The 23579-nt window shown below is 38.0% G+C and overlaps 1 protein-coding gene across 2 annotated transcripts in view; it reads left to right on the top strand.

Moving 5' to 3' along the window:
• The window catches only part of gfra4b (GDNF family receptor alpha 4b), a 39529-nt gene extending 17027 nt beyond the window's left edge, over window positions 1-22502 (top strand). Inside the window, exons 2-8 of one of the 2 annotated variants that reach the window (XM_034884197.1) lie at window positions 12166-12441; window positions 12720-12800; window positions 13601-13946; window positions 14718-14827; window positions 15604-15738; window positions 19487-19653; window positions 21234-22502. In XM_034884197.1, coding sequence (XP_034740088.1) covers window positions 12166-12441; window positions 12720-12800; window positions 13601-13946; window positions 14718-14827; window positions 15604-15738; window positions 19487-19653; window positions 21234-21377 — 1259 coding nt within the window. In that variant the 3' untranslated portion in view covers window positions 21378-22502. Of the gene's footprint in view, window positions 1-12165; window positions 12442-12719; window positions 12801-13600; window positions 13947-14717; window positions 14832-15603; window positions 15739-19486; window positions 19654-21233 lie in introns of both variants that reach the window. The other variant, XM_034884198.1, reaches the window with a different exon arrangement.
• The last annotated feature ends 1077 nt before the right edge of the window (window positions 22503-23579 follow it).

The following is a 23579-nucleotide window of genomic DNA, read 5'->3' as shown; positions in this document are numbered from 1 at the left end:
ACACACACACACACACACACACACACACACACAGTATTGTCCATAAATAACACAGCCTTCACTTTATCTGGGAAAATTAATTAAATGTAACTTTTCTGTGATGAAAACTGTTCTGCATATCAAAAAAAGATTCTATAATTACATAATTATATTTTTCAGTGACAGTGACAAGTTGCACATAAATGTTGCCCCATGTTTGGTTACAACTGAAACATAGTCTTTCCAGCAAATGACAAAAGTATCAAGAACTGTAACTGGACTACTTTTAGCCTAATAAATATGTAGATATCTAAAATAATGTCTTTTACCAAAACAAACTTCAACCTTTTTTTTAATTAGATATCAACTTGAAGCATGTATTTCTTTCCAATTCTCCTGCAAATACAGACTACTGTTGGTATGCTGAACTGCAGGATGTCTCTTCCTCAGTCAGTTTAAATTTCAGTTAAAAAGTTATCTGCATTTTTGTTGGATAACTTTGCCATCAGTAAAAAGCGATTGTTGTCTCATTTGAAATGATTAGTTGGTTAACAGAAAATATGCAGCAATTTTTATAATTCATTATCGCTTGAGTCTTTTTTCTTTTTGCAAAAATGCAAACACTAATTGGTTTTAGATTGCAAAATGTGAAAATGTTTTTGGTCTTCTTGATATTAAATTGAATATCTTTGGATTTTGGACTTGACAAAACAAGCAAGACCTCATTGTGGGTTTTGCCTTGTGATGGGATTTGAAAAAAATACTTTTTTACTTAAAAAACAAAAACAACAACAACAATCTGAAGACACATCAATGCTGAGAATTACAGTTAGTTACAGGCCTAGTCTCTGTGCAGAAGAAGAACTTAAATGACTGGTTTGTAAAATGTATAAATATTAAAAACACACCATTGCAGTAGGCCAGCTGACCAGGCAAAAAGTAGAAGAGATATAGCTACTGTTACCATTGTTTAGAACTCCACTGAGAACGACATACCTTCAACAACTTTTTTTCTGTTAGCATTCCCACTGGGAACAGACATGCTGAAGGGGCTTGAGCTGGCCGGTCCCTCCGCCTCATCCCACGGTGCTGCCAAACTACAGATAAGCTACCTAGCTTGTCTGTCTCCAGAGCTGTCTAGTTAGCTAGCTAGCTTTCGTCTGCTCTCCTCCCAAAGAAGTAGTCTCCTAATGGTGGGGAGTAAGGCAGTGGAGGGCTTGTTAGCCCAGCGCTGCTGTTCGGCTTGTTTTCCGTAACCAGGATAGCATGAATAGCAAGTATGGTGGAATTAGCTGGCTAGCTAGCTAACTTGCGGACAACTGTCTAGTTAAATAACACTAGCTTGCTAATTCTGCCCGCTTCCATGCTACTCTGCTTTCAGAAAAGGAACAGAACAACGTTATCACTCATCTGGCAACGTTCTTTCTAGGCTGTGACAAGAGGGTATGGATGAAGCATTAAGTTGTTACATTTTACTCATGTGTTTTGAATCGATCGTTGGTGTACACTCAAAGTTCTTACTGTGCTGGGAGAGTAGCTACTCTAAAATAGCTAGATCTAAAAAGTCCCTTCAAAAGGCATCCTAAAAACTATGATCATTCTTAGTTTTACGCTGTGCAGAGGTTTTTAGAAAATGTGTTCTTGGAACTTCTATAACGTTTTTCCTGTCTAAATACACCTAATGTAACTGCTTTGAGATTTGCTACCTGGAACAATTTGTCTGCCACTAATTATGTTTTATAGGAGTGAGCTTCCAACAGAGCCTGTGTCGTGTAGTCTTTCTTATGGCTCAACAGGAACAAACTGTGGATTTATAGTCTGCTCGTAGCTGTGTTTCTATGTGTCAGCAGGTGGGTGGTTGTTGTGCCGGACTGAATTTTGGCACTTGGCCCAGGGTTTTAAGACTATTTCAGCCTGCCAGTAATATAAGCCTTGGGTGGTTCAGAAAGCTTTTTGAAACTACCTGAGGAAGAACAGATAAAGGCCCTTGCAGAACACACACATTGGTTGAGTATGTCACATCCGTTTCACTTCAGTGACAATAACAGAGTGAGGAAAACAATGGAGTGACTGAGGCTGAAATTTTCCGGCCCCCTTTTTTAGTAGGTTAGGTTACATTTTTTACATCAAATGTTTACACCAGAGCAACAACTGTTTTGCAGGTGTCTATCAATGAAACCTGATGTTTTTTGCCAAATCATTGGTTTTGGGTAAAGCTGGCCCTTCTAATGTTTCAGTGTAAGTAATGTTTAGCCAACCAAGATCAAGATCCATACAACCTGGGGTAGGTTCAAAACTTTATTGCACCAAGGCAAACAATGAACACATTTTTTGTATTACTCAAAATTCTTTTCACAATATCATCTATATACATGCATATATCAGTATCCTCAACCAGTCTATAGATCATTCAGTGAGAAAGGCAAAGAAGAACTAGTTTCACAAGAGCCTCCTGCAGCACCAAAGCAGTGATCCTCTGACAACTACACATCTGTTGCAATTTACTGTACACCACCAGTCTTAATTTCTCCCACTTACACCTGTGAATCATCAGATAGTGATCATCACCAAACATCAAATAGGCAGTGATGATGATTACATGATAATTTAGTTTGTAGCACTCCTGTTAAAATGAGTTTACAATACAAAAAATGAGTCTTTCAATTGTTGTTTGAAGTATCTTTGCCCATTCTTCCTTACAGAAGTCTTACAGTTCTGAGATTTCTGGGCTCTCCGTCACGCAGTGCTCCTTTAAGGTCTATCCATAGATTTTCAATTATGTTGAGGTTGGGAGATTGTGAAGGCCATAGAAAAACCTTCAATTTACGCCTCTTGATTTAATCTACCGTGGATTTTGAGGTGTGTTTAGGATCATTATCCATTTGTAGAAGCCATCCTCTCTTTAACTTCAGCTTTTTCACAGATGGCATCAAGTTAGCATCCAAAATTTGCTGACATTTTTATTGAATCCATTTTTCCTTCTCCCCATAAAATGTTCCCTGTGCCACTGGCTGTAATACAACCCCAAAGCATGATTGATCCACCCCCATGCTTAACAGTTGGACAGAGGTTTTTTCATTAAATTCTGTGCCTTTTCTTTTCCACATGTACCTTTGCTCATTCCGGCCAAAAAGTTCTATTTTAACCTCATCGGTCCGCAGAACTTGTTTCCACAATGGAACAGCCTTGTCTATATGTGTATTTGCAAACTTCAAACGCTGATTTTTTTGTGGTGAGGCCATATAAGAGGTTTTCTTCTGATGCTCCATATTTGTACAAGTATCTCTTTATTGTGCAATGGTGTACCACAACTGGATGGATTGTGCAGTCAAACGTGGGTTTTGACTTGCTTTTCTTACAATCCTGCAAGCTGTTCTGTCTAATATTGTTCTCGGTCTTTCAGATCTTGCTTTAACTTCCACTGTTCCTTATGACGGCCATTTCTTAATTACATTCCGAACAGAGGATATTGGCATCTGAAAACGCTTTGCTATCTTCTTATAGACTTCTCCTGCTTTGTGAGCGTCAATTATTTATATTAGTTATAATTATTTTCAGTTTTCTAGACAACTGCTTAGAAAAACCCATGGTGCTGATTGTTGGGTCAAGGTCAGACGAGTCTGGGCATTTAAAACCTTAAGATTGACATCACCTGGATTTTCCAGACAAGGATTGAGAAAACACTGTCAGGTCTCAGCTTTCCAAAGAGGGCGGTGCGTGCTATAAACTCTGAAGGGTGCCCACACTTTTGCAGACGCCATTGAAGTGTAAATGATGGTAATAAAATGTAACGTTTCTTTATACACATTAACACACATTTGGACCTGCGGTACCCACACTTTAAAGCCCCACTGTACAGTTGTGTACAGAATGATTCAAAAATGTTTTTAAAAAATGAATAATGCTCAAAATCCTTAGAATAGCTTTTAATTCCATAATACCAATGCATTGGGAACAATGCACATTCAATTCCAAATCAAAACATGACCAACATTAAAAATGTGTGTTAAACCTTTACAGAAAGTGAAGAAAAATAAATATTAGGCTGTTCAAAAAATAGCAGTATTTTAACTTTTCTTTACAACGAAACATTTACTGTATAAACTGAAAAAGGGTTTGCTTTACTTTGAATCACAGCACTAATATTTAGTTGCATAACCATTATTTCTGAGAACTGCTTCACATCTGTGTTGCATGGAGCAAAAATTCAATGGGATTGAGGTCCAGAGATTGGGCTACACACTTTATAACATCTTGTTAATCTGGAACCAAGACTTTGCTCACTTACTGGTGTGTTTTGGGTCCTTGTCTTGTTGAAAGACCCATTTGAAAGGCCTTTCCTCTTCAGCATTAGGCTGCATGAGTATTTTCATGTATTGAAACTGATCCATGATACCTGGTCCCCTTGAACCAAAAGAACAATTTTGCTCTCATCAGTCCACAGAATGTTGCTCCGTTTCTCCTTTGGCCAGTCAATGTGTTCTTTGGCAAATTTCAAACTATTCAGTACATGTCTTTTTTCAAGCATTGGGACTTTGTGGGAGGGTTCTTAGCCTTCACTTAGCCTTCTTCTGATCGGAACAGTACTCACAGGTAACTTTAAGTCTTCTTTGATTTTCCTGAAGCTTATCATTGGTTGTGCCTTTGCCATTTCGGCTATTCTTTGATCCATTTGAAGGGGACGCGTTCCCCGGGGACACAATCCGCATTCTCTGTGGCACCTACATCGGAGAAATGAAATCCCAAACGCCGACCACAACAACGGGACGGTTGTGGTTAGGGAAAAAAGAACCGGGAAAGGAACTTCAACATGCAGGACACGATCCCCAGTCTCCAGGGTGAAAGTCCTGTGTTGTTTGACCCATCCACAACCCCGACCATCCTCCTTGCGCAGATTTTGGGCTTTTCAATACTACTCGCTACTGTAAACGTTCTGTTATTACGAAATAGGCATCTCATTGAAATACATTACTTCAAACTTTGTAATCAACACACAAAAATAACGACATTAACGTGACCTGTACACAAATCAATAGATTAAATAACGTGACCATTCCACAAACTGCCATGAGACTGGCCTCTCAGCTTGTAGTTCTAAGAGCAAAAACAAACTTTAATGCCAGTCAGTCTGACAGCATCTAGCCCTTGGATCAAACTGTCACGGTGCTTACTTGTAGCAGCCATTCGAGTCACGAATAACAACAATCATCTTCGTTGCGTTCAAAGATATATATATTTTTTGTTTACAATTCGCTCCCTTCACACATCAGCCCTTGTATTACAGGATCAATTTTTACGTATGTTGGGGGGTTTAAACTGCACAACGAGAATGTGAAATCCAGGAATACAAAAACAGAGGAGAGAGAGATGCATGTTTGAAAAGAAAACATGCCTGTGTTAAAACATGTTGAGACAACAGCATTATGCTCCTGCCTAATATAAGTGTATTAGTCAATGAATGCGTCTTGGGGGAGAGATGTAAGCAGCATAATTAACAAGAGACAGCTGAGGGAGTTAAAGATGATACATTTGGTTTTATTTTAAATTCATTACAGTGGATGTAGAGTGGCAGACATATGCAATATTGTTGTTTTTAGGAGTTGTATTCCTGGTACTTATTGTTTTAGGGATTATGTGCATATTATTCACCAATATGTCATGTTGTGTCCATGTTTGGAGATGTGAAAAGCAGAGCGAGTTTAGATTTGGCTTCCTACAAACTGGACGACCATCTCCTCTGCAGCCGAAGCTCCTCTGAGAGAAAGCATCGATCAAAGACGGTTGGTGGAGGAGGGGAGATGGTTATCAGGAACTAAATGGTTTCTATTTGGGAGCTGATGATATCTTAGAGGAATACAGATTTCAGTGCTTTGACAGACCTCTCAATCAAATAAGACTTATGTGTGTGTAATTTAGTGGTGTTCTATGTATAGAATTTTATCTTTTAATAACATTGTGGTCCTTAGGATTTCAGTCCTGGTTGATTTGGTGACCCCTGGTTACTGGTGATAGTGCAGTTCAATGCTTCTTATAGCTGCTCCTATTTGATCTGTTCTTGTTGTAATACGGCTGTTAGAGAGCGAACAGTAAACAAAGCGGCTGATATCAGTGAGTGTCATGTTACATAATTTAGGATTTAACATTTTCCATTTTGCCTTTGTGGCACTTGGTGCAGCCTATAAATTAGTTAATTACAGTGGCTGTGAATATAAACTTCTCACTGCGGCCATTTTGAACCTGCTTGTGTTTGAAAGCACGGACAACAATTTACTTCAAGAAGAACATTGTTTATTTTTATCTGCCGTTGGTTGTCCTGCAATCCCCAAAGCATCCTCTTTTCCTGTTTCCTAAGGTGATGTCACACATAGTCCTCTTTAAAATAAACCTGAATCGTGTTGTGTTCACCATGCACAGGTGAAAAGAAGTGCAACACAGACTTGAAAGGAACCGTACTCAGACCTCTTCGGGAAGAGGTTCATTTCAGAGGGGTCTGATTCCCTTTGGAGTGTTGACATATGCGTAAAAAAAGCATACTAACAGGTCTGAGTTCTTTTAAAGGGCTTAAACGGACCTTACTACCGGCTTTTGATATTATTTCCTGCATGGAGCCTCAGGTACTGCATATTGCATACCTAAGTGATATGTGTGTGTGTATGATCAAGATCACAGTCTTTTCTGATGAAAGTGTAAATGCTTCTCTTATTTAATATTTTGAAGTTAAATTACTACGCGTTTTCAAGGTCTTTGTTCACTATTTGTTTGATGTCTAATATGAGTGGAGCTGACATAGCTTTTTTATTTAGATGGCTATTTTGCAGTCTCATTCTGCCAAATTCAATCTACTCTGCTTTGATGTCTGACTAGCTAATTTTGTCCCATCAAAGCAAATAATGTGGTGTTAGGCACAGTACAAGACAGCAACATTTTATGACAGATAAATGCAGACCGTTTTATTGTGGAGATGATTCATACACTTGTAGAATAATTTATATTCACTTAAGCCAGTAACTTTAAAATGTTCACATCTTAGAACAAACTATGTCTAGTAAACACAAGGACCTACATGACTTTCAAAATATGATAAACTTCACTTTTCTCTCAATAAAAAGTGTTATATTTCAGGAGATTAGAATATACAAAAAAGAAATATAGCCGCAAGCAGCGATTCAAACCTTTTTTCTCAATGGCGCCTTCAAAGTAATTTCACACATGTGGTCCAACGTCGTTATAAATCATATCCTGAATGCTTTGTAACGATTGAACAATAATGCACTTTGTTTAAAATGCCTACAATTGTTTGTCAAAACATTTATTTTCAATTCATTGTGATATGTAGCTTAGTCCAGCTCATGGCAATATGAGAAAAGCAGATAAAACAATTGCTAATAAAGCCACAAGCTGCGATTCCCCTAGTCGTCAATTTGAATGAGACTTGCAGTGTATGTGTGAGGTCATTATGGAAGTTTTGTGTTGATTGAACAAACATTTAGTCATCTATAGCCTGATTTGTGAAACTTTCAGGGCATGGTTCAGGTACTCATGAGGGAGTTTGTGATGATTGAACAATGAATATGTATTTTAGTAAAATATGTGTAATGCCATTCACCTATCTTGCACTTGCTGTGGTCCCGAGTGGTCTATGTATATAAAACTGTCTGGGTATGTACGGGGCACTGAACATGCCCTGTGAGTTTTGTGATGATTGGCCATATCGGTTGCTGATTTGTGTTTATTCATGTCCAGAGCCACGCCCCTTTCAAAGTTAATTTGTCAATAACTTGAAAAGTAATTGAGATATTGATATGTTTTATACAACTTGTAATAAGCTTGATCCATTGATGATTCACTAAAAAGTCGGTGGCAATCGGAGCTAGAGCTCGGGAGGAGAGCTCAAAAATGAGTTTTTCAAAAACTTCAAATCAACACAAACTAAAGGAAGATTAGTCGACCAACATACAGATGTGTTTAAAATAACAGCAGTCCAACATTACTAACCTCATAAATCATATTTTTTGGTAGAAGTGATATTTCTACAAGGCAAATAATTTACTAGTAAGTGTTGTAAAACCAACAGACCCAACAGTCGTGACATGCATGCTGCTCATTCTGTGGAACTGGATCTGTAATTGGCAGATTCATGTTCAAAATAAGCAGTGTTGTGTTAAAAAATTGAGTTTCAATTGATTGTTAAAAAATGCTAATTTTTTTTGTTTTCTATCAAATAATCAATTAGTCAACTAATAATTAATGAGGTGATTGATTCTGTGAAGAAACAGTTGCATGGTGGTGCAAAAATCATGTTATGGGGATGTTTCTCATACTGTGGTGTTGGGCCTTTTATCGCATACCAGGGATCATGGATCAGTTTCAACGCATTAAAATACTCATGCTGCCTTATGCTGAAGAGGGAATGTCTTTGAAATGGGTCTTTCAACAAGACAAGGACCCGAAACACACCAGTAAGTGAGCAAAGTCTTGGTTCCAGATGAACAAGTTGTTTTGGAGTGGGCAGCCCAATCCCTACAACAACACTTGTGGGATGACATCAAAAATGCTGTTTCTGAGGAAAACCCCAGTAATACAGAGGAATTGTTCTGGGTTTGAATACCTGTTCACAGGTGCCAGAAGTTGGTTGACTCCATGCAACACAGATGTAAAGCAGTTATCAGAAAAAAATAGTTATGCAAATAAATATTAGTGCAGTGATTCAAAGTAAAGAAAACCTTTTTTTCAGTTTATACAGTAAATGTTTGAGATTTAAAGGAAAATGCAACTACTGCTATTCTTTTGAACAGCCTAATATTCCTTTTTCTTCACTTTCTGTAAAGGTATAACACAAACTTAATCATTTTGGTCATGTTTTGATTTGGAATTGAACGTGCAGTGTTACCAATGCATTGGTATTATGGAATTAAAAGCTTTTGAGCATCATTCACTTTTTAAACACACTGCTATTAGTCTGAACGCAACTGTATGTATATAGAAGACCTTCTACCAAAAAGACAGCCACTGCTAAATGTAGCTCCTGTTGCATAGATTTTTACGTCGTAGACACAGTAAGTGACTAGCTGGTGAACATAGCTTATGAGGCAGATACTGGTTTGAGTTGGTGAAGACCAAGAAACTTGCCAGAAACCCAACTCCAAATGAATGGCAACGTTGCCTGGTAACTGTTTTCTAACAAGTTCCCCATATCAACTTAAAAGGTGATGATGGCAATGTTGTGTTCAAAACCTATTTTCACTGCCACCAAGTTGCCAAAATGTTTCATAATTATTTATTTTTCATTGCAGGTTCAAAGCCAAACATGTACAGTATTTTTTTGTCAAAACAGAAAAAGGTATGAATAAGAAACGTTATTCCAATAATGTCTCAATCTCAACATTTCAAATGTGTTTTCTAGCTGAAAGTATATAGAAGTAACCACAAAAAACCATACACACAATGGTTTAGCCTAAATCATGTTGCTGAATACACTTTGTTTGGCAGCCATCAGTGTTAGAGACTACTCACTTTAAAGTGAGGCTGCTAGTTTTAATCCATAACTTACAAATCTTAACGAATACTGAAACAAAGGTGATACTACTTCTACTGCTAAGTAGTGGTACTAAGTGCACCAATACACCAACTTTGTATATGTACTGTATAGCCGTTAGGGTTACATTCCAGCTGATTTCATTAAGTTTAATTTTCCATTTTATCCCTCCTGAAGTGGACCATTAAGTCGGTGCGCAGAGGTAACTGGTCAGCTAATCTGCCTGTGATTTATGTGGCAGGGAAACTGAGGATTTAACTGAGCTTTAGAACACATTGATTACTGACATGGTTAATTGGCTAAACCCACTGGTACATTGAGACGGGCTTATTGGAAATGTCAAATCAAGTGGCTCATTTGCATTCATGATGTATGGTGTCTATTCCAACTTCAGCCCAGGCAGCACAAACTGACACAAAGCAGGAAGGGCCTGGGATCTCTGCCTTAAATTTGTAACTGACCATCTGGCCTTGGTTGGACATTGCCATTTGCTGGAATTTTCCCCCCAGTATCCACGTCTGTATTGGATGCACTTAGTTGACGTGCTGAAAAAGGATGAGCGCTTCAGTTACTCTTGATGTGAGACAGACTCACTTCACCTGTGGGGTTTGAGTAAAGATTTACCTGTAAAAGGCACATGTATTTAATTAAACAGTGTTGACAAAATAGAAAATGTGTTGATTTATTACTTTCTCTCTTCGAGTATGTGTGTGTATTTTGGAGATCAAAACAGTAGCTGAGAAAATTTTGCCCCAAAAATACCTACAGTTTAGGCAGATGAAAGCAGCATGAAATTGAAAATGTTTGATTTAAGCAGATGGGGGTATAACACATTATGGGTGAAAACAGAGGTGGTATGAATTTAAAGTGTTGAATAATGGGATCCTCTTGTCTTATTGCCGGTCATGCTTAGTAATACGTTTTCAGAATAACCTAAGAACACAAATCTAATCATACTTCCAGTTCTAAGGAGACAACTCATCAGTAGCACTACCAACAAGTAAACTTGTCATGTAAAACAAATACTGATGGACAGTGTAGGGCTACAAAAAGATCATTTTCATTTTCTCTTTTTGTATAAAACCCCCACAGAGATGGAAAGACAAGACAGACTCAACAGATGGGTGGCAGCTCTTTTTAACAATTCACCACCTCCAGTGCAATTACCTCCAGCAAGGGTCTGTATTGTACAGTGCTTTTGAGCTCTTTCTACATCTACCTCTACTGCTAGTATAGACACAACTTAACATAAATGTCACTTTTCATCCCACATTCTTGTCTCTTGTCACCAGGGTATGTTGGTGCACTGAGATAGAGTTCATTAAATGGACCTGGTACTGCATGGGCTTTTCACTACAGCAAGGAATATTATTCTGTAGTTCTTTCACTTGTTAATGTTCTCTGTATATCCAGTCACACACCTATTATTCAAGTTCTCTGGCTTGCTTAATAGACTTGACTTATGCAGCAGAACTGTAGGCGTCAAAGCAACTGTACACAGGACAAGGTCAATGAGAGCATGGTTTTACATTTGTATAATGCTGCCACTCAAGAACTTTTACACAGTAACTGCATACACAAATATTCAGCACGCATTACAAATACAAGGTCTCCTAGCTTAAACTCTGTGAGAAGTTAGTAAGAATCAATAATTCTGCCAGTTACAAAGCATGTTATACATTGTAATAAACACAAGCCAAGTTATTATGAACCTAATAAAGGTCATGGAAAAATATAACAGCTTAAACAAAAACCTTTCATAGAGTTTTTTTTTTAAATCGTCATACAAGAGAGGCTAAATATGTGTGAAAGAAATAATCTACCACAGACAAAAGACCTGATATATACAAGAGTCTGTTTTTGGATGCAAATAGAGATGACTGTAATCATTCCTATCAAGACTGATTTTCTTCATTTTGAATTGTAAAATATTTGGTATAAAATGTGTGGATTTTAAGTTTTTTTTTTATTTTTATTTATTCTACTTTACCAGTGGCTAGCTGGGCTAGCTTTGGCTCATGAGGTAAAATGGGTCATCTGATAGTCACACAGGGTTTGGGGTTTGATCTCAAGCTCCTCCCATCCAATAGTTGTTAAGTTAAGTTTGTCTAAAGTCTAGACCAAAGAAGTGGACAGACAGAGACATTTACATCCCTAGACCTAGTCTGCTAGTATGGCTAGAACCACGAAAAACAAATCATACAGCAAATATTTGATTGTCCCAGAGTCCCTCATCTTGGAACTATAGTGGACTTAAAACAGGCCATCACACACAATATCTTGGATTTCACCAAATTTAAGATGTATAATGCATCTCAATTTGTGAAACAAAAGAGCAATAAGATGCATCAGCTACATCCAATACATTTTTCACTTTTTATGAGAGGACTGCTGTAATGATTAAATATTTTCAGGAGAATTTCACCAGTGGATTCTCACATTTTCAGACTTCCACAATGAGCCACACAGTTTATGTAACATACTGCTGAGTTCCCCCGTTAATGTTAATGTTAACTTTCCTGCATTTTCCTTTCGTATTCCTGACATTTGTTTCCGGCTGAAGCTGACTGTTTTTATTTCCATCTCATCTTGCACCACAACTGCCATCTCAAATCCCCCTCATCTCTCTGCTCTCTGATTTTCTCTCACAGCTCTGTTAGAGGTTATACTGGGCGGCAGAGACTGCTTGGTGGCTGGAGACTCGTGTTCGAGCGATGAGACTTGTAGTCCACGTCTGCGGACTTTGCGTCAGTGTGTAGCGGGCAACGGCAGTGTGAAGCTGGGCCCCGGTGCCCGGAGCCAGTGTGCCAATGCAGTGTCTGCCTTGCTGTCCAGCCCCTTACATGGCTGCCAGTGTAAACGGGGAATGAAGAAGGAGAAGAACTGCCTCAGTATCTACTGGAGCCTTCATCAGTCCATCATACATGGTCAGTGCTTGCTGGATAACAGCTGTCCATACTGCCAAAATAATCTGTCAAAAAGTTTACAAATCATACCTTTTATTCAGAAAAAGTAGCTGAAACTAAAAAACTAAATGACAAATGAAAGATAGGCAGTGTTTTATCCATGATTTAGTCGATTGGAGCTTCGGTGACTAAATGAAAATGATTGGTATGAGATCATTATTTATGTTTCATATATTTTAAATGAATTGTGATATTACAACATTAAAGCCAAGGATTTTACTTGTCTATTTTTCTTTCAGGACTCAATCTGGTGGAGCGATATCCCTATGAGACAGTGAGTAGGGATTACGACTATGTCCGCTTGGCATCTATTACAGCTGGCAAGTTCACTGACTTTCATTAAGTTTCACCTCATTTTATACAATTTTCCCCTTTGATGATGTTATGTTCTGGCATGAATACATGACTTGACTGAATTTTCCCCTGGAAGCATGCCCAAGGCAAATAGAGGTCTCTTCTGTTTTTAAGACACAGTTTAATTACACATGTATTACCGGTCATCTGAACACAATTTCAGCATCTAGGATGATATTGTTAAGAGACTATTCAATTGAAGAACCCTAAATTGTATTCAGATTGTGCATCTGCACTAGTGCTGGGCGGTATGACAACATACTTTATAAAGTCAAAACATGTCTATGATATATATGTTTTCTCTATTGTTTACATCACTATGTCGATAAAAATAGCGGTTGAACTGGGTTATGGCAATATTTACAATCTGTTTCTTTTACGTTATGTGTATATAAAATAATGCAAAGAATTTCACTGGTTTTACTTGAGTACTTGAATACTTTTAGTTCTACAAATTGAATATTAGGAGAGGAGTTTTTTCATAACTTAAGAAAAGAGAGCAGACTCTTCTCCTACTCATTTTGTTAATCTGGTCCTCATAAAATGAGCCTCCATTGTTTATTTACAGACATTTCACCTTGAAGCTGATCTTTCATTCCAGACTACCCTTTTCAAATTTCAAACCTCTAACAAGATGCATGTTGAATCAACTGAGTACATACATCACATATGCTGTTATTCACTGAAACTTAAAACCATTTTGATCTGTTGGTATTATATTTGCACTGATATATACGCCAGAGGTTGACCTTACTTCTATCCACAGACTCAGATGTTGGCATGACAACTGTGAATCGCTGCCTGGATGCGGCCAAGGCTTGCAATGTGGACGACTTGTGCCAGAAGCTCCGCACAGAATATGTCTCAGCTTGTATCAAACCCACTGCCAAGTCGGGCCTGTGCAACCGGCCTAAATGCAATAAGGCTCTGCGCAGGTTCTTTGACCGTGTCCCTGCCGAATACACACATGAACTGCTCTTCTGCCCCTGTACGGACACGGCATGCGCAGAGCGTCGAAGGCAGACTATTGTACCCAGTTGCTCTTATGAAAGCGGGGAAAAACCAAACTGCATTTCACAGATGAGGATCTGCAACGCTGATTATGTGTGCAGGTTAGAATGGAGCTAAATGGGAAGCTTCTAATTGGCTCCCATTTATACCAATGTCAGTCTTTCTCTCATGTCTATAACAGATATTACAATTATTTCTCACTTAGCCATGGTCTCATATGGATACAATAACATATTGCTCTAATATCATCCAAATCCCCAGTTTTGTTTTGCTTAATGAACTCTCTTTTCTCAAGGAATCCCAAATCAGCAAAGCAAATGTTTCACCATTCCTAGTTTATTCAAGTACTCCTTGGATATGTGTTTAAACTAAAATCACCATCCATATTTGGGCCAGTGCTGTTCATTGTTATGGCTCTTTGAAAGGAGATAAACAGCCATTCAATCAACAAAATTGCCTGCTGTTTTACCCTAAAGCTTTCTACCAACCATTGGTTAGAACACCCCAGAGAGCCTGTCGGAATAACACATTAAATATTTAGCACAGATAAAGAGCCAGATGGATCAGAGTTATCGCTCATTGCTATCTCTGGTCATGGCCATTATTTTTCACAGCCCCATTACACTCAGAGGGATTTACTAATGATCCCAGGTCTGGGGGATGAAATATATTACTCTTTCTATCACTGTTACATTACAGTCCAATGCTTTCAGTCTTCACCATGTTCGACAATATTTCTTAATGTCAGAGGGGCGAAATCCCAATGAAATGAAAGTTATAGTAGAAAGAATGTATTTAAAAAATTAAAAAATAAATAAAACAATACAGGGAGATAACATGTTCTTGGTAACCAGTGCCCGTTGCTTCACTAGGTCTCGCTTGGCACAGTTCCAGTACAATTGTGAACCCTCTGAAACTTCTACTAATGGCTGCAAGCAAGGGAACCACGGAGCCTGCCTTCTTGCCTACACAGGGCTCATAGGTAGGTGCACACCTGAGAGGTTATACACAGAGAGGAAACGCATAAAAGAAATGAAATGGACAGGTGGAGAGGGGAGGAAATGTGAATGAAGATATGTGCTATATACTGTGTTAGAGAAGGAAATATAAAGAATGTGCAACAATAAGGAGGCATTAATAAGTGATAGCTACCTAGAGGGACAAATACAGAAAAAGGTTGAGAGTGAGTGGGAGAATAAAATGAAATTTCTAATACCAAACCAAAAGACAAAGAATCAACGTGGTTTTACAGGAGCAGACACATTTCTCATCACAGAAAGATGGAGGCTCTTTGCGAGTTGTGTTAAATTTGTTTTATAACAGTCTGTAAAAGAAAAAAGAACAGCCACTTCTTTTCCAAACACACTCGAAAGAGGAGCAGACTTAATGCATTTCAAGAACCTCAAATGATGATGCCCCTCTGCACAAACAGGTTTGCCTTTTCATTCCATTCTTGTATATATTAAACCACTTGAAATCACACTCTCACTATGTTGAAGGGAAATAAAACAGCCAAAGAAAAATATTAACCTAAAAATTGGAGTATTCATCAGAATCTCTCTATTATATCAGACCAGTCAGTGCACAGCCAGGCTAACCAATAATACTAGAATATTATCAGCCTTGTGCATCAGGTCAGCGTATAAGTAATGCAGTGTCCATTCATGTTTCAGATAAAGCACTATGAATACAGGGAAACAACTCAAAGGGACAATGAATATATAATACTGATTGAGGCCTGGTGCGTTCTCTCTGCAGGAAGCACAATAACTCCAAACTATGTTGACAACTCCACGTCCAGTGTGGCTCCATGGTGCTCCTGCTCAGCCAGCGGGAGCCGGAGAAAAGACTGTGATAATTTCCTGGGATACTTCACCAACAACATCTGTCTCCGTGAGTAACTCTTATCCACAATCTATTGGAATATACCAACATATACGGGGGTAAAACAATCGACTGTTATTATTGTGTCTTGTTTAATACATTTTTTTGGGATACATTTTTATACAGTTTCGGTTCTTATCATTTCCCTGAGTGACTATTCAGAGTATTTTGACAGGGAAACTAGGCCAACAGCAGTGACACGGCAAATGTTTCAAAGTGTGCTGTAAAATGCAGTTTTCCTTTAGCTCCAAGGACACACACTGCATCACCAGATGGCAATGATGCAAAGTTTGTCCAAGATCAGAATTGCACTAATTTGTTATTCTGTCTTCTTGAATTATAACTGTTCATCTTACTAACAGTTATATTTTCCAATTCAAGCAGTCAAATACAATTTGTATGTGTGTCATACACCTGTAAAGCAATGTGGAATATGCTTGTTTTCTCAGTCAAAAGAGGACTAAAAAGAAGCATCCTATTATCTTGGCTTAGCATAAAGACACAAGACGGGGGAAACAGCTAGTCTGGCAGTGTCCAAAAGTAGGCTTACTACCTGCCTCCCAGCACCTCTTAAGTTAACTTATCGACATGATATTTCCCAAATCTTTAATCCGTACAACACCGAAGTGTAAAACATGATAAATTGGGGTTTTATGGGGGGTTATGTGGCTGTTTTCTGGCCAGGAGCTGTAAAAGATGGAAAAAAATTCTTTGAGGCCAAATGTGTACCATTGATAGATGTTGTCCTGGTTGGAAAAATTAGAATTCAAGCAGCTTTTTGCGTTTATACTACAAAGGAAGCCTTAGATCTATATCTTCTTAGATTAAAGAGTAAGCATATGGACACTTTCAGTCTCAGTGTGTATATATGTAGTGAGTATAGCAGGATGTTTAAGTATAAAAAAGCATATAAAGAAAATCACTACAGAGCTTCAAAAAATACTGTTCCACAAATACCTCAGGTGCACCTTTGTATTTATATGGTTTCATGTAATTTCCCTTCATTGATGTTATAGCCAGACATGAAATGACATCAAATACAAAAACGGTGTTCCTTAATCAGAATAATTTGCACTGATAACCTGTAACAGGGGACATAAACAAAGAATTGAAATGAAAAACTAAGTAAAAGTTTGGTGATAGAAGAAAGACGACAGGACAGAGCCATGTGGATTCAGTGAGACAGATGTTTCTCAGCATGCTCAAACAGCGGACAAGATGTATTTAAATCAGAGATCTGTGGTTTTTGTAGTTTTAACAGTATGCTTCCTCTGTTTCTCTACCATTTACTTGCTCACTTCATCTTCTCTTGTTATAAATCAACCCCTTCACGCTGTTTCCTTGGTAATTCCACCTGGGTGTTCAGTCACTTCTTAGTGAATTATAAGTAAGCTGGCCCTGTGATTGTTAGATAATAGTAAATTTTTTGATTCTCCTCCAAACACCTGATGCCCTTTTTTTCTTTACAATTGGTAGAAAAAGGTTAGTGAGCTAACTTGTGAAAACTTTCTTTAGTAAATTGCTGATAATTTTTTAACACTAATTACTCTTTTATAACCCTTAAATACATAGGTGTTTAGACCAACATTCCTTCATTGCTTGGGTCTTTAGGGACAATTTCTTAAGCACCTAATTAATTAAACACTGCTTGTAAATTATTCAGAATGAACTATTAACATTGACTGATGGCACTAGATAAAATGTCAGGCAATCACCAAAGTCATAACAAATTATCCCATGGAGGAAGCATGAATGCCGGAATCAAATTTCATGGCAATCCATCCAACAGCCGTTGAGACATTTCACCCAAATCCACAAATGTCAAACTCATGGTCGAGTTAGAGGAAAGGTCAGGCGATCACAAAAGTTATTAGAATTCATCATCTAGAACCCTGATTCCAACTCGTATTAAAATCTGTCATTAGTGATCTGATCACAAGTGGACAGCTCTAAAAACAGGTGGGAAAGCACCCAATGCGCATTCACCAGGTATTAAAATCTGATCTAAGTGATCCGATCACAAGTGGACAGCTCTACGTACACGTGTTTACACCTGGCAGCAGAGTGTGTCTCCAAATGCATTTTGACTCTATTGACTAATTTCTTGCTCTATGTTAGTGTGTGTACATGTCTGTTGTCTCACATGTCTAATGATGGCGCCGGTACCTGTGCAGAAGAGGACATTTTTAATAAATCACGGTGTGTTTAGCTCTCAGTACCTTTGTAGCTTCTACCTGAATGTCTGTGCCTTGAAGTTCAGCTTCTATGTCTGCTTTCTTTTTCTTTCAAAATAAAAGCTTTATGAAGCAGCAAAATTAGGAAATGTTGGGTCTTCATCAGCAGTAACCCCTAAATGCAAACTTGAAACGAAGTGAACACTTTAAACTACAGAGATTCAGTTATCAACTACAAAAGTACTGAAAACTAAACGCTCGAGACTTTTAAAAACATCTTTCCAACCTGTATAGGTCATGGCGTCCGTCACTAGACATCCTTATTTCGGCACTCAGACAGATCCTAGGCAGTGTTTTTTGTTAGTCATCAAACCTTTCTAATTTAGATTTAGAGAGTTTGCTTTAGAGAGTAACAACTGACATTAACACATTAACACACACACCCACACCCACACAAACACACACACCCACACCTTATTTTCAAATGAAAATGTGCAAATTGCATATAGAGAAGTGATATCAATCACAAGTGGTCACTAAAGATGCATTACATTCTGATGCCAGGTGTGAACACACGTACTCAGAGCTATCCACTTGTGATCAGGTCATTCAGCCAAACAAATTAACCAACAGACCAACATTGCCATCCATGAAGCTGAACCGACAAAATACAACAAGGAGTTGAGGGTAAAATGTTATAGAAATTGGTGTATTAAACAGGGTGTATTATGTTCAGAGTAATCTAACGACCTTTGGTATGCATTTAAGGGTTAAATGTGATTCTTGACTATCAAACATATCTAAATGTTGAACTCCTACAGCCACTAAGGAAATGTTCTGAAACCTGAATGATGTGGACAGCTGCAAAAATGAGACTAAAGAATGGATCACAATATGAATAAGGTTTATGAAGGTGAGCTGAGCAATTTAGGAATAAAAGAAAAAGCAGTTGTAAACTATTATCACATAAATAATGGAAACGATAACACAGATTAATTTCATTACATGGTGCTACATCAACCTTAATCCAAAAGTCCTTGTGTCTTCTATTCTTCTGCCAAAATTCCTAATGCAAATTCTCTTCTTTCCATTTCTCTTATGACCTCTGATCTGAAGAGTTAATAATTAATGGTCCATATTATTGACTTCAGTGAGCAGATATCTATCATTGAACTTGTACAATGAGTATCTTTCCTTGGTGTGTGCGGCGAGGTGAATCTTTGGCCAGTCTTTCCTTGGGCCCCCGGCCTAGAAAACATACAGAGAGAGAGTTGTTAGGCCAGTGCAAACGGTCTGTGAGTTAATGAGGTCGATGTGGAGAGGCAGGTGCAGTTTGGAAACTTGAAGAGAATACTGAGTATATTCTGTTTTCTTTTTTTCTCTCTTGCGCCTCTGCTGACCAAATCCAAGCTCTGGCCCAGCAAAACCTCACATGAAAAATTTACGATTCAGAACTAGAGGCATCTGACGTGAATAAATAAGACATGAGTGGAACTCACTGAAAACATATCAAGACAATGTTGCTGAAGCCTGACAGCTGTTTTTTTGTTTGTTGTTTTTAAATACCATGTCTAATGTTTTAGGGAATGCTCTTATGACGTTTGGAAGTGAGTCGGACCAGCAGGCAACTGTCAGCCAGTCCAGTACAGCCAGTACTGACCAAAGCAGCAGGGAAAACAGGAGCACTGCTTCTCCACCAGCAACCATGGAAACTATGAGGAACATTCTGGATACAATAATACCAACACAGGTGTGCAGTTTTATTTTCATTTTTAAATAGTAATGTGACTTTGTGTGGAATTTTAATGAGATGATTATAGTTTTTTTTATTTGGATGGCATACGCTTGTAAGAGCGGGATGCACTGTGGTGTGCCATGGAGTCAATTTGGAAACTACCACAATTATTCTACTTTTCCTTCTTTGTCACTGAGGGCTTAACTAATGACTATTTTGATAAGCAATCCCTCCGTTGATTGTTACTTTGATTAAGTGACAAATAATCGGATAGAAAGAGAAGCTATATTTTTATTTAAAAAAAAACCATTTTGTTAGCATTAGCTTTATCTGCCGTTGCCAGCAGATTTGTGTCCGTTTAATGGACAAGTGCATAATTACAGGTTATTAAAAACAAATGTAAGAGACCGGGAAAACTTTTTCTCTACATTTTGTGATGGATCAAAGTGACGTTAGCTTTATGAAGCATTAGCTCTAAAATGGCGTTATCAGGGGTTAGCACCATTGACTCATCACAAAACAGATAGAAGGGATTTTAATCCGCTATGTTTGTTTTTAATTTAAGCAGTTTAAGCATCATGCGTTTGGATGCTGGCAAAATTTGAATACATTTAATTGATTAGTTGTTGCAGCCCTAGTGTCACTGCAACATACAACAGAGGTAAATCATGTTGATGTGAACTGTGAAAATTTGAATGCAGTGTTTGACAAGACTACTGTAATATAAGGACTGTTGAATTCAGACTACGCAATATCAGCCATATAATAGCCCAACTTAACTTGCCTCAAAACGTCCAAACAAAAAGAGTCCCTATGTTTTAGCCTTCTCTTGCCTAGTTTTACAATTCCCATTACATGACATTGGCCCAGTGGATCACATAGTGTATAGCATGCACAACTGCATGGCAAATCATATAAATAATGATGATGATATTCCCTTTTAAGAAACCTGTAACCCTCAGGTTAGGAGCATTATTTCAAATAAATCACATCCGTGGGTTTAACATTAGTCTCTGCTCATTACGCTGCATACCCACACAGCCTCTCTTTATATGCACTGAAAAAGAAAACACAAAGACCACCTTCATTGCCGAGTGACGATAAATGCTTCCAAGTTTCACTTTTATTCATAAAAACGTACCTACAGTAAATATGCCATTGGAACAGTGAGTTTCATCCATGGCACTCCAACTACGTACATCTTACATGAAAAACAGAAAGCAATGATTCTTCAAGGTCCAATGTGCATTTAGTTGCATTTCTTGGCAAACCCATGGCAAGAATGTTTTTGAATCTACGATCATCTAATTTGATACATTGACCATCTCATAAAGCAAAAATATTGTGTAGTCTTAGGGTCTTCTGGCTGTTCACTAACACCTGTCCTAGCCTTTACTTTTGCCCGTTTTTAATCCTGACCTTCAGAGCTAAAATGAACCGTGATACAAATGATCACCATTCATCTTTATAATGATGATCACCTGAAACTCAAAAGGGGCTGTTTGTCACTCACTATTGTAGTCATTAGCAGATAATCAGAATTGAATTATCCAAAAAACAAATGGGCATAAATGTATCTCTTTGTCTCCTCCCAGGACCTGGGAAATGAACTACTAGTGGGCCAGTCCACCCTGCCATCCAACAGCCTCCCAATCTCTGCTTCACCTCCTAGCTTAATGCTTCAAGCTGCCTTTAGCCTTCTGTTGTTGCTCCTTCATCTGCGCAACAATGGACACTAAAGACCGCAGGGGAGCGTGCAAGGGACCCTCCTAGTACCAAGCAGATGGGAGGACCAGTGCAGTTGAGAGGAAAATGGATTGTGTGGCGTTACGCCTCCCTCTAAATATGTACAGTGATTTTGTTTTTCTATTTTTTTGTCTAAGTGGTCCAGTTCCACCGCCAGTGTCAGACTGTGGGAGACCTCTGCAGACCAAAGCCAGTCTGTACATTTGTATATTGTCGTTGCGATCAAATCAAGCAGAAATGAAGTACCGCTTTTGTGGAATAACGCAGCTCTCAGCTAATCAACTGTATCCATTTTCAAGACTCATTATGAAAATATTCTGCAGATATGTATGATACAAAGACTACACGTTTGTCACTACATGTGAAGATTTGTATTAACAGAAGCTATTATTTCTTATTGTCAGGGGAAATTGTTGGGAGTAAACCAGTGAACTTTGTGTCTTCTCTGTTCTTAGTACACAAAAGGATTGGAAAGTTGCTGAAGTATATGGGGCTTTAATACCACTCCATTCAAGTTGAGTGAAAGAGAATGATTACTGATCAATACTGGAATAGTGAAGATACAGAGAGACAATAGAGTTCCATTAAGCTCCAACATCAAGGACAAATACCATGTTTTTCCTAACATGTATAGCAACACTATCTGGAAAACATGCAGCAAACCACAAGACAATAAAATAATCCTTGATATAAGAAATCATCCTCTCCATTAAAACTGACCTTTGTCAAACTATGTCACACCACTTTACCTGTGTTTGCTAAAGCTGCAGTAGCTATTCCTAGAAACAGTCCTAGGTCTCTATTGGCAAAAACAAGCTTCTGGACTCAAAAGGAAATAATCAGAAAAGCAGTAACGTTTTACTTGTGGCTGCTGTACTATGTGTTTGTAAGCGTAATACCCCTTTATTTCTCATTGTGTCTGTGAACAGTGCTATATGGGGTCTGAGTCCCACAGAGGGAACTGAATGGTTTGTCTCACTGAGCGCCGCCAAATACAGTACATAGCCTTTTTGAGATTAGACAGTTATGAATGATTCAGTATGTTCTGTTCTGGGAACATGCCAGTCAATTCTGAACAGGACCAGAGGTGCAGCAAATAAAAAAAGTTATCAGATCAATATGCTTACAAATTAGCGTCATTCACCCTTTTTCTCTCTTTAAATTACATGCTTTGTCTGGGGCCTTTGAAGGAAGTTGTCTGGGGAGACAGAAGCAACATAACTGGAATACATGTTTACATAAACTAGCACATGACTTCCACAAGTACTCTGCAGTGAAAATATAACAGGATATACAGCTTAATTTAGGTATTTGAAAGTGTGTTTTTTTCATACAAATTACGAGATATTTGCTGTTAATTTCTTGTAAAAGAAAATATTTTAGAAATACTGCAATTTGAATACTGATATGTCATTGGTTAATATCGCTTATAAACGTCACTATTTTTGTTCCACATTGTTAACTAAATGTTTAAAATGGTTTAAAACTGCGGCATGAGGACATGTTGCGATATACAGCAGTTCGTCTGTTTTTGGCTTAATTATGATTTTCAAGTTTTCTCCTTGAAGCATAAAAATCCTTTTTCAGTTATTTAACTCATATACTTGCTACTTGGGTTCACACAAGTGCCTATTTTTTCTCATGCTTTGAAAACTGAAATGTTATATAACAGCAAAAGCAGCAATTACTGATCATTGTAATTATTTAGTAATCAGTTAATCACTTTCTCTATGAAAAGTGCACAGGAAAGTAAGACAAAGTACAGTAGTAGTTGGAAAAAAAAATGAAACAATTGAACCATTGACAAAAAATGGTGGTAGATTAATTTTATGTCAATTGACTTATCAACTAATTGCTTCTTTTCTAAAGCCACTTTGTAGCAGTGTTTGTAGCTCAATCTGTAATTTACGTTGCAGTGTCAGTCCCTCTCCATGTCATGCTACATTTTGTCTATACCCTTTATTTTTCTTTAGGATCGGCAAAGCTCACCATCTAAAGTAGGTGAAGAATGAATAATCTTTGTTTGCTTTTTTTGGCGATAATACTCCATGGGCACTGACACGAAAATCTGATAGAGAAGTGACTTCCGGTAAAAAGAACACCACAGGGAGGAACTCTGCTCATTATTCTTATAGTGTAGATGAGAAACAGATTGCTGTGATGAATCTGAGCACTCAGAGTGCGTTCTGCTCAGT

Source organism: Etheostoma cragini, chromosome 10 (genome assembly GCF_013103735.1).
Source record: "Etheostoma cragini isolate CJK2018 chromosome 10, CSU_Ecrag_1.0, whole genome shotgun sequence".
Classification (NCBI taxonomy): domain Eukaryota; kingdom Metazoa; phylum Chordata; class Actinopteri; order Perciformes; family Percidae; genus Etheostoma; species Etheostoma cragini.
The sequence above is the reverse complement of the archived record's forward strand: the minus strand, read 5'-3'. Positions and strand labels throughout refer to the sequence as shown.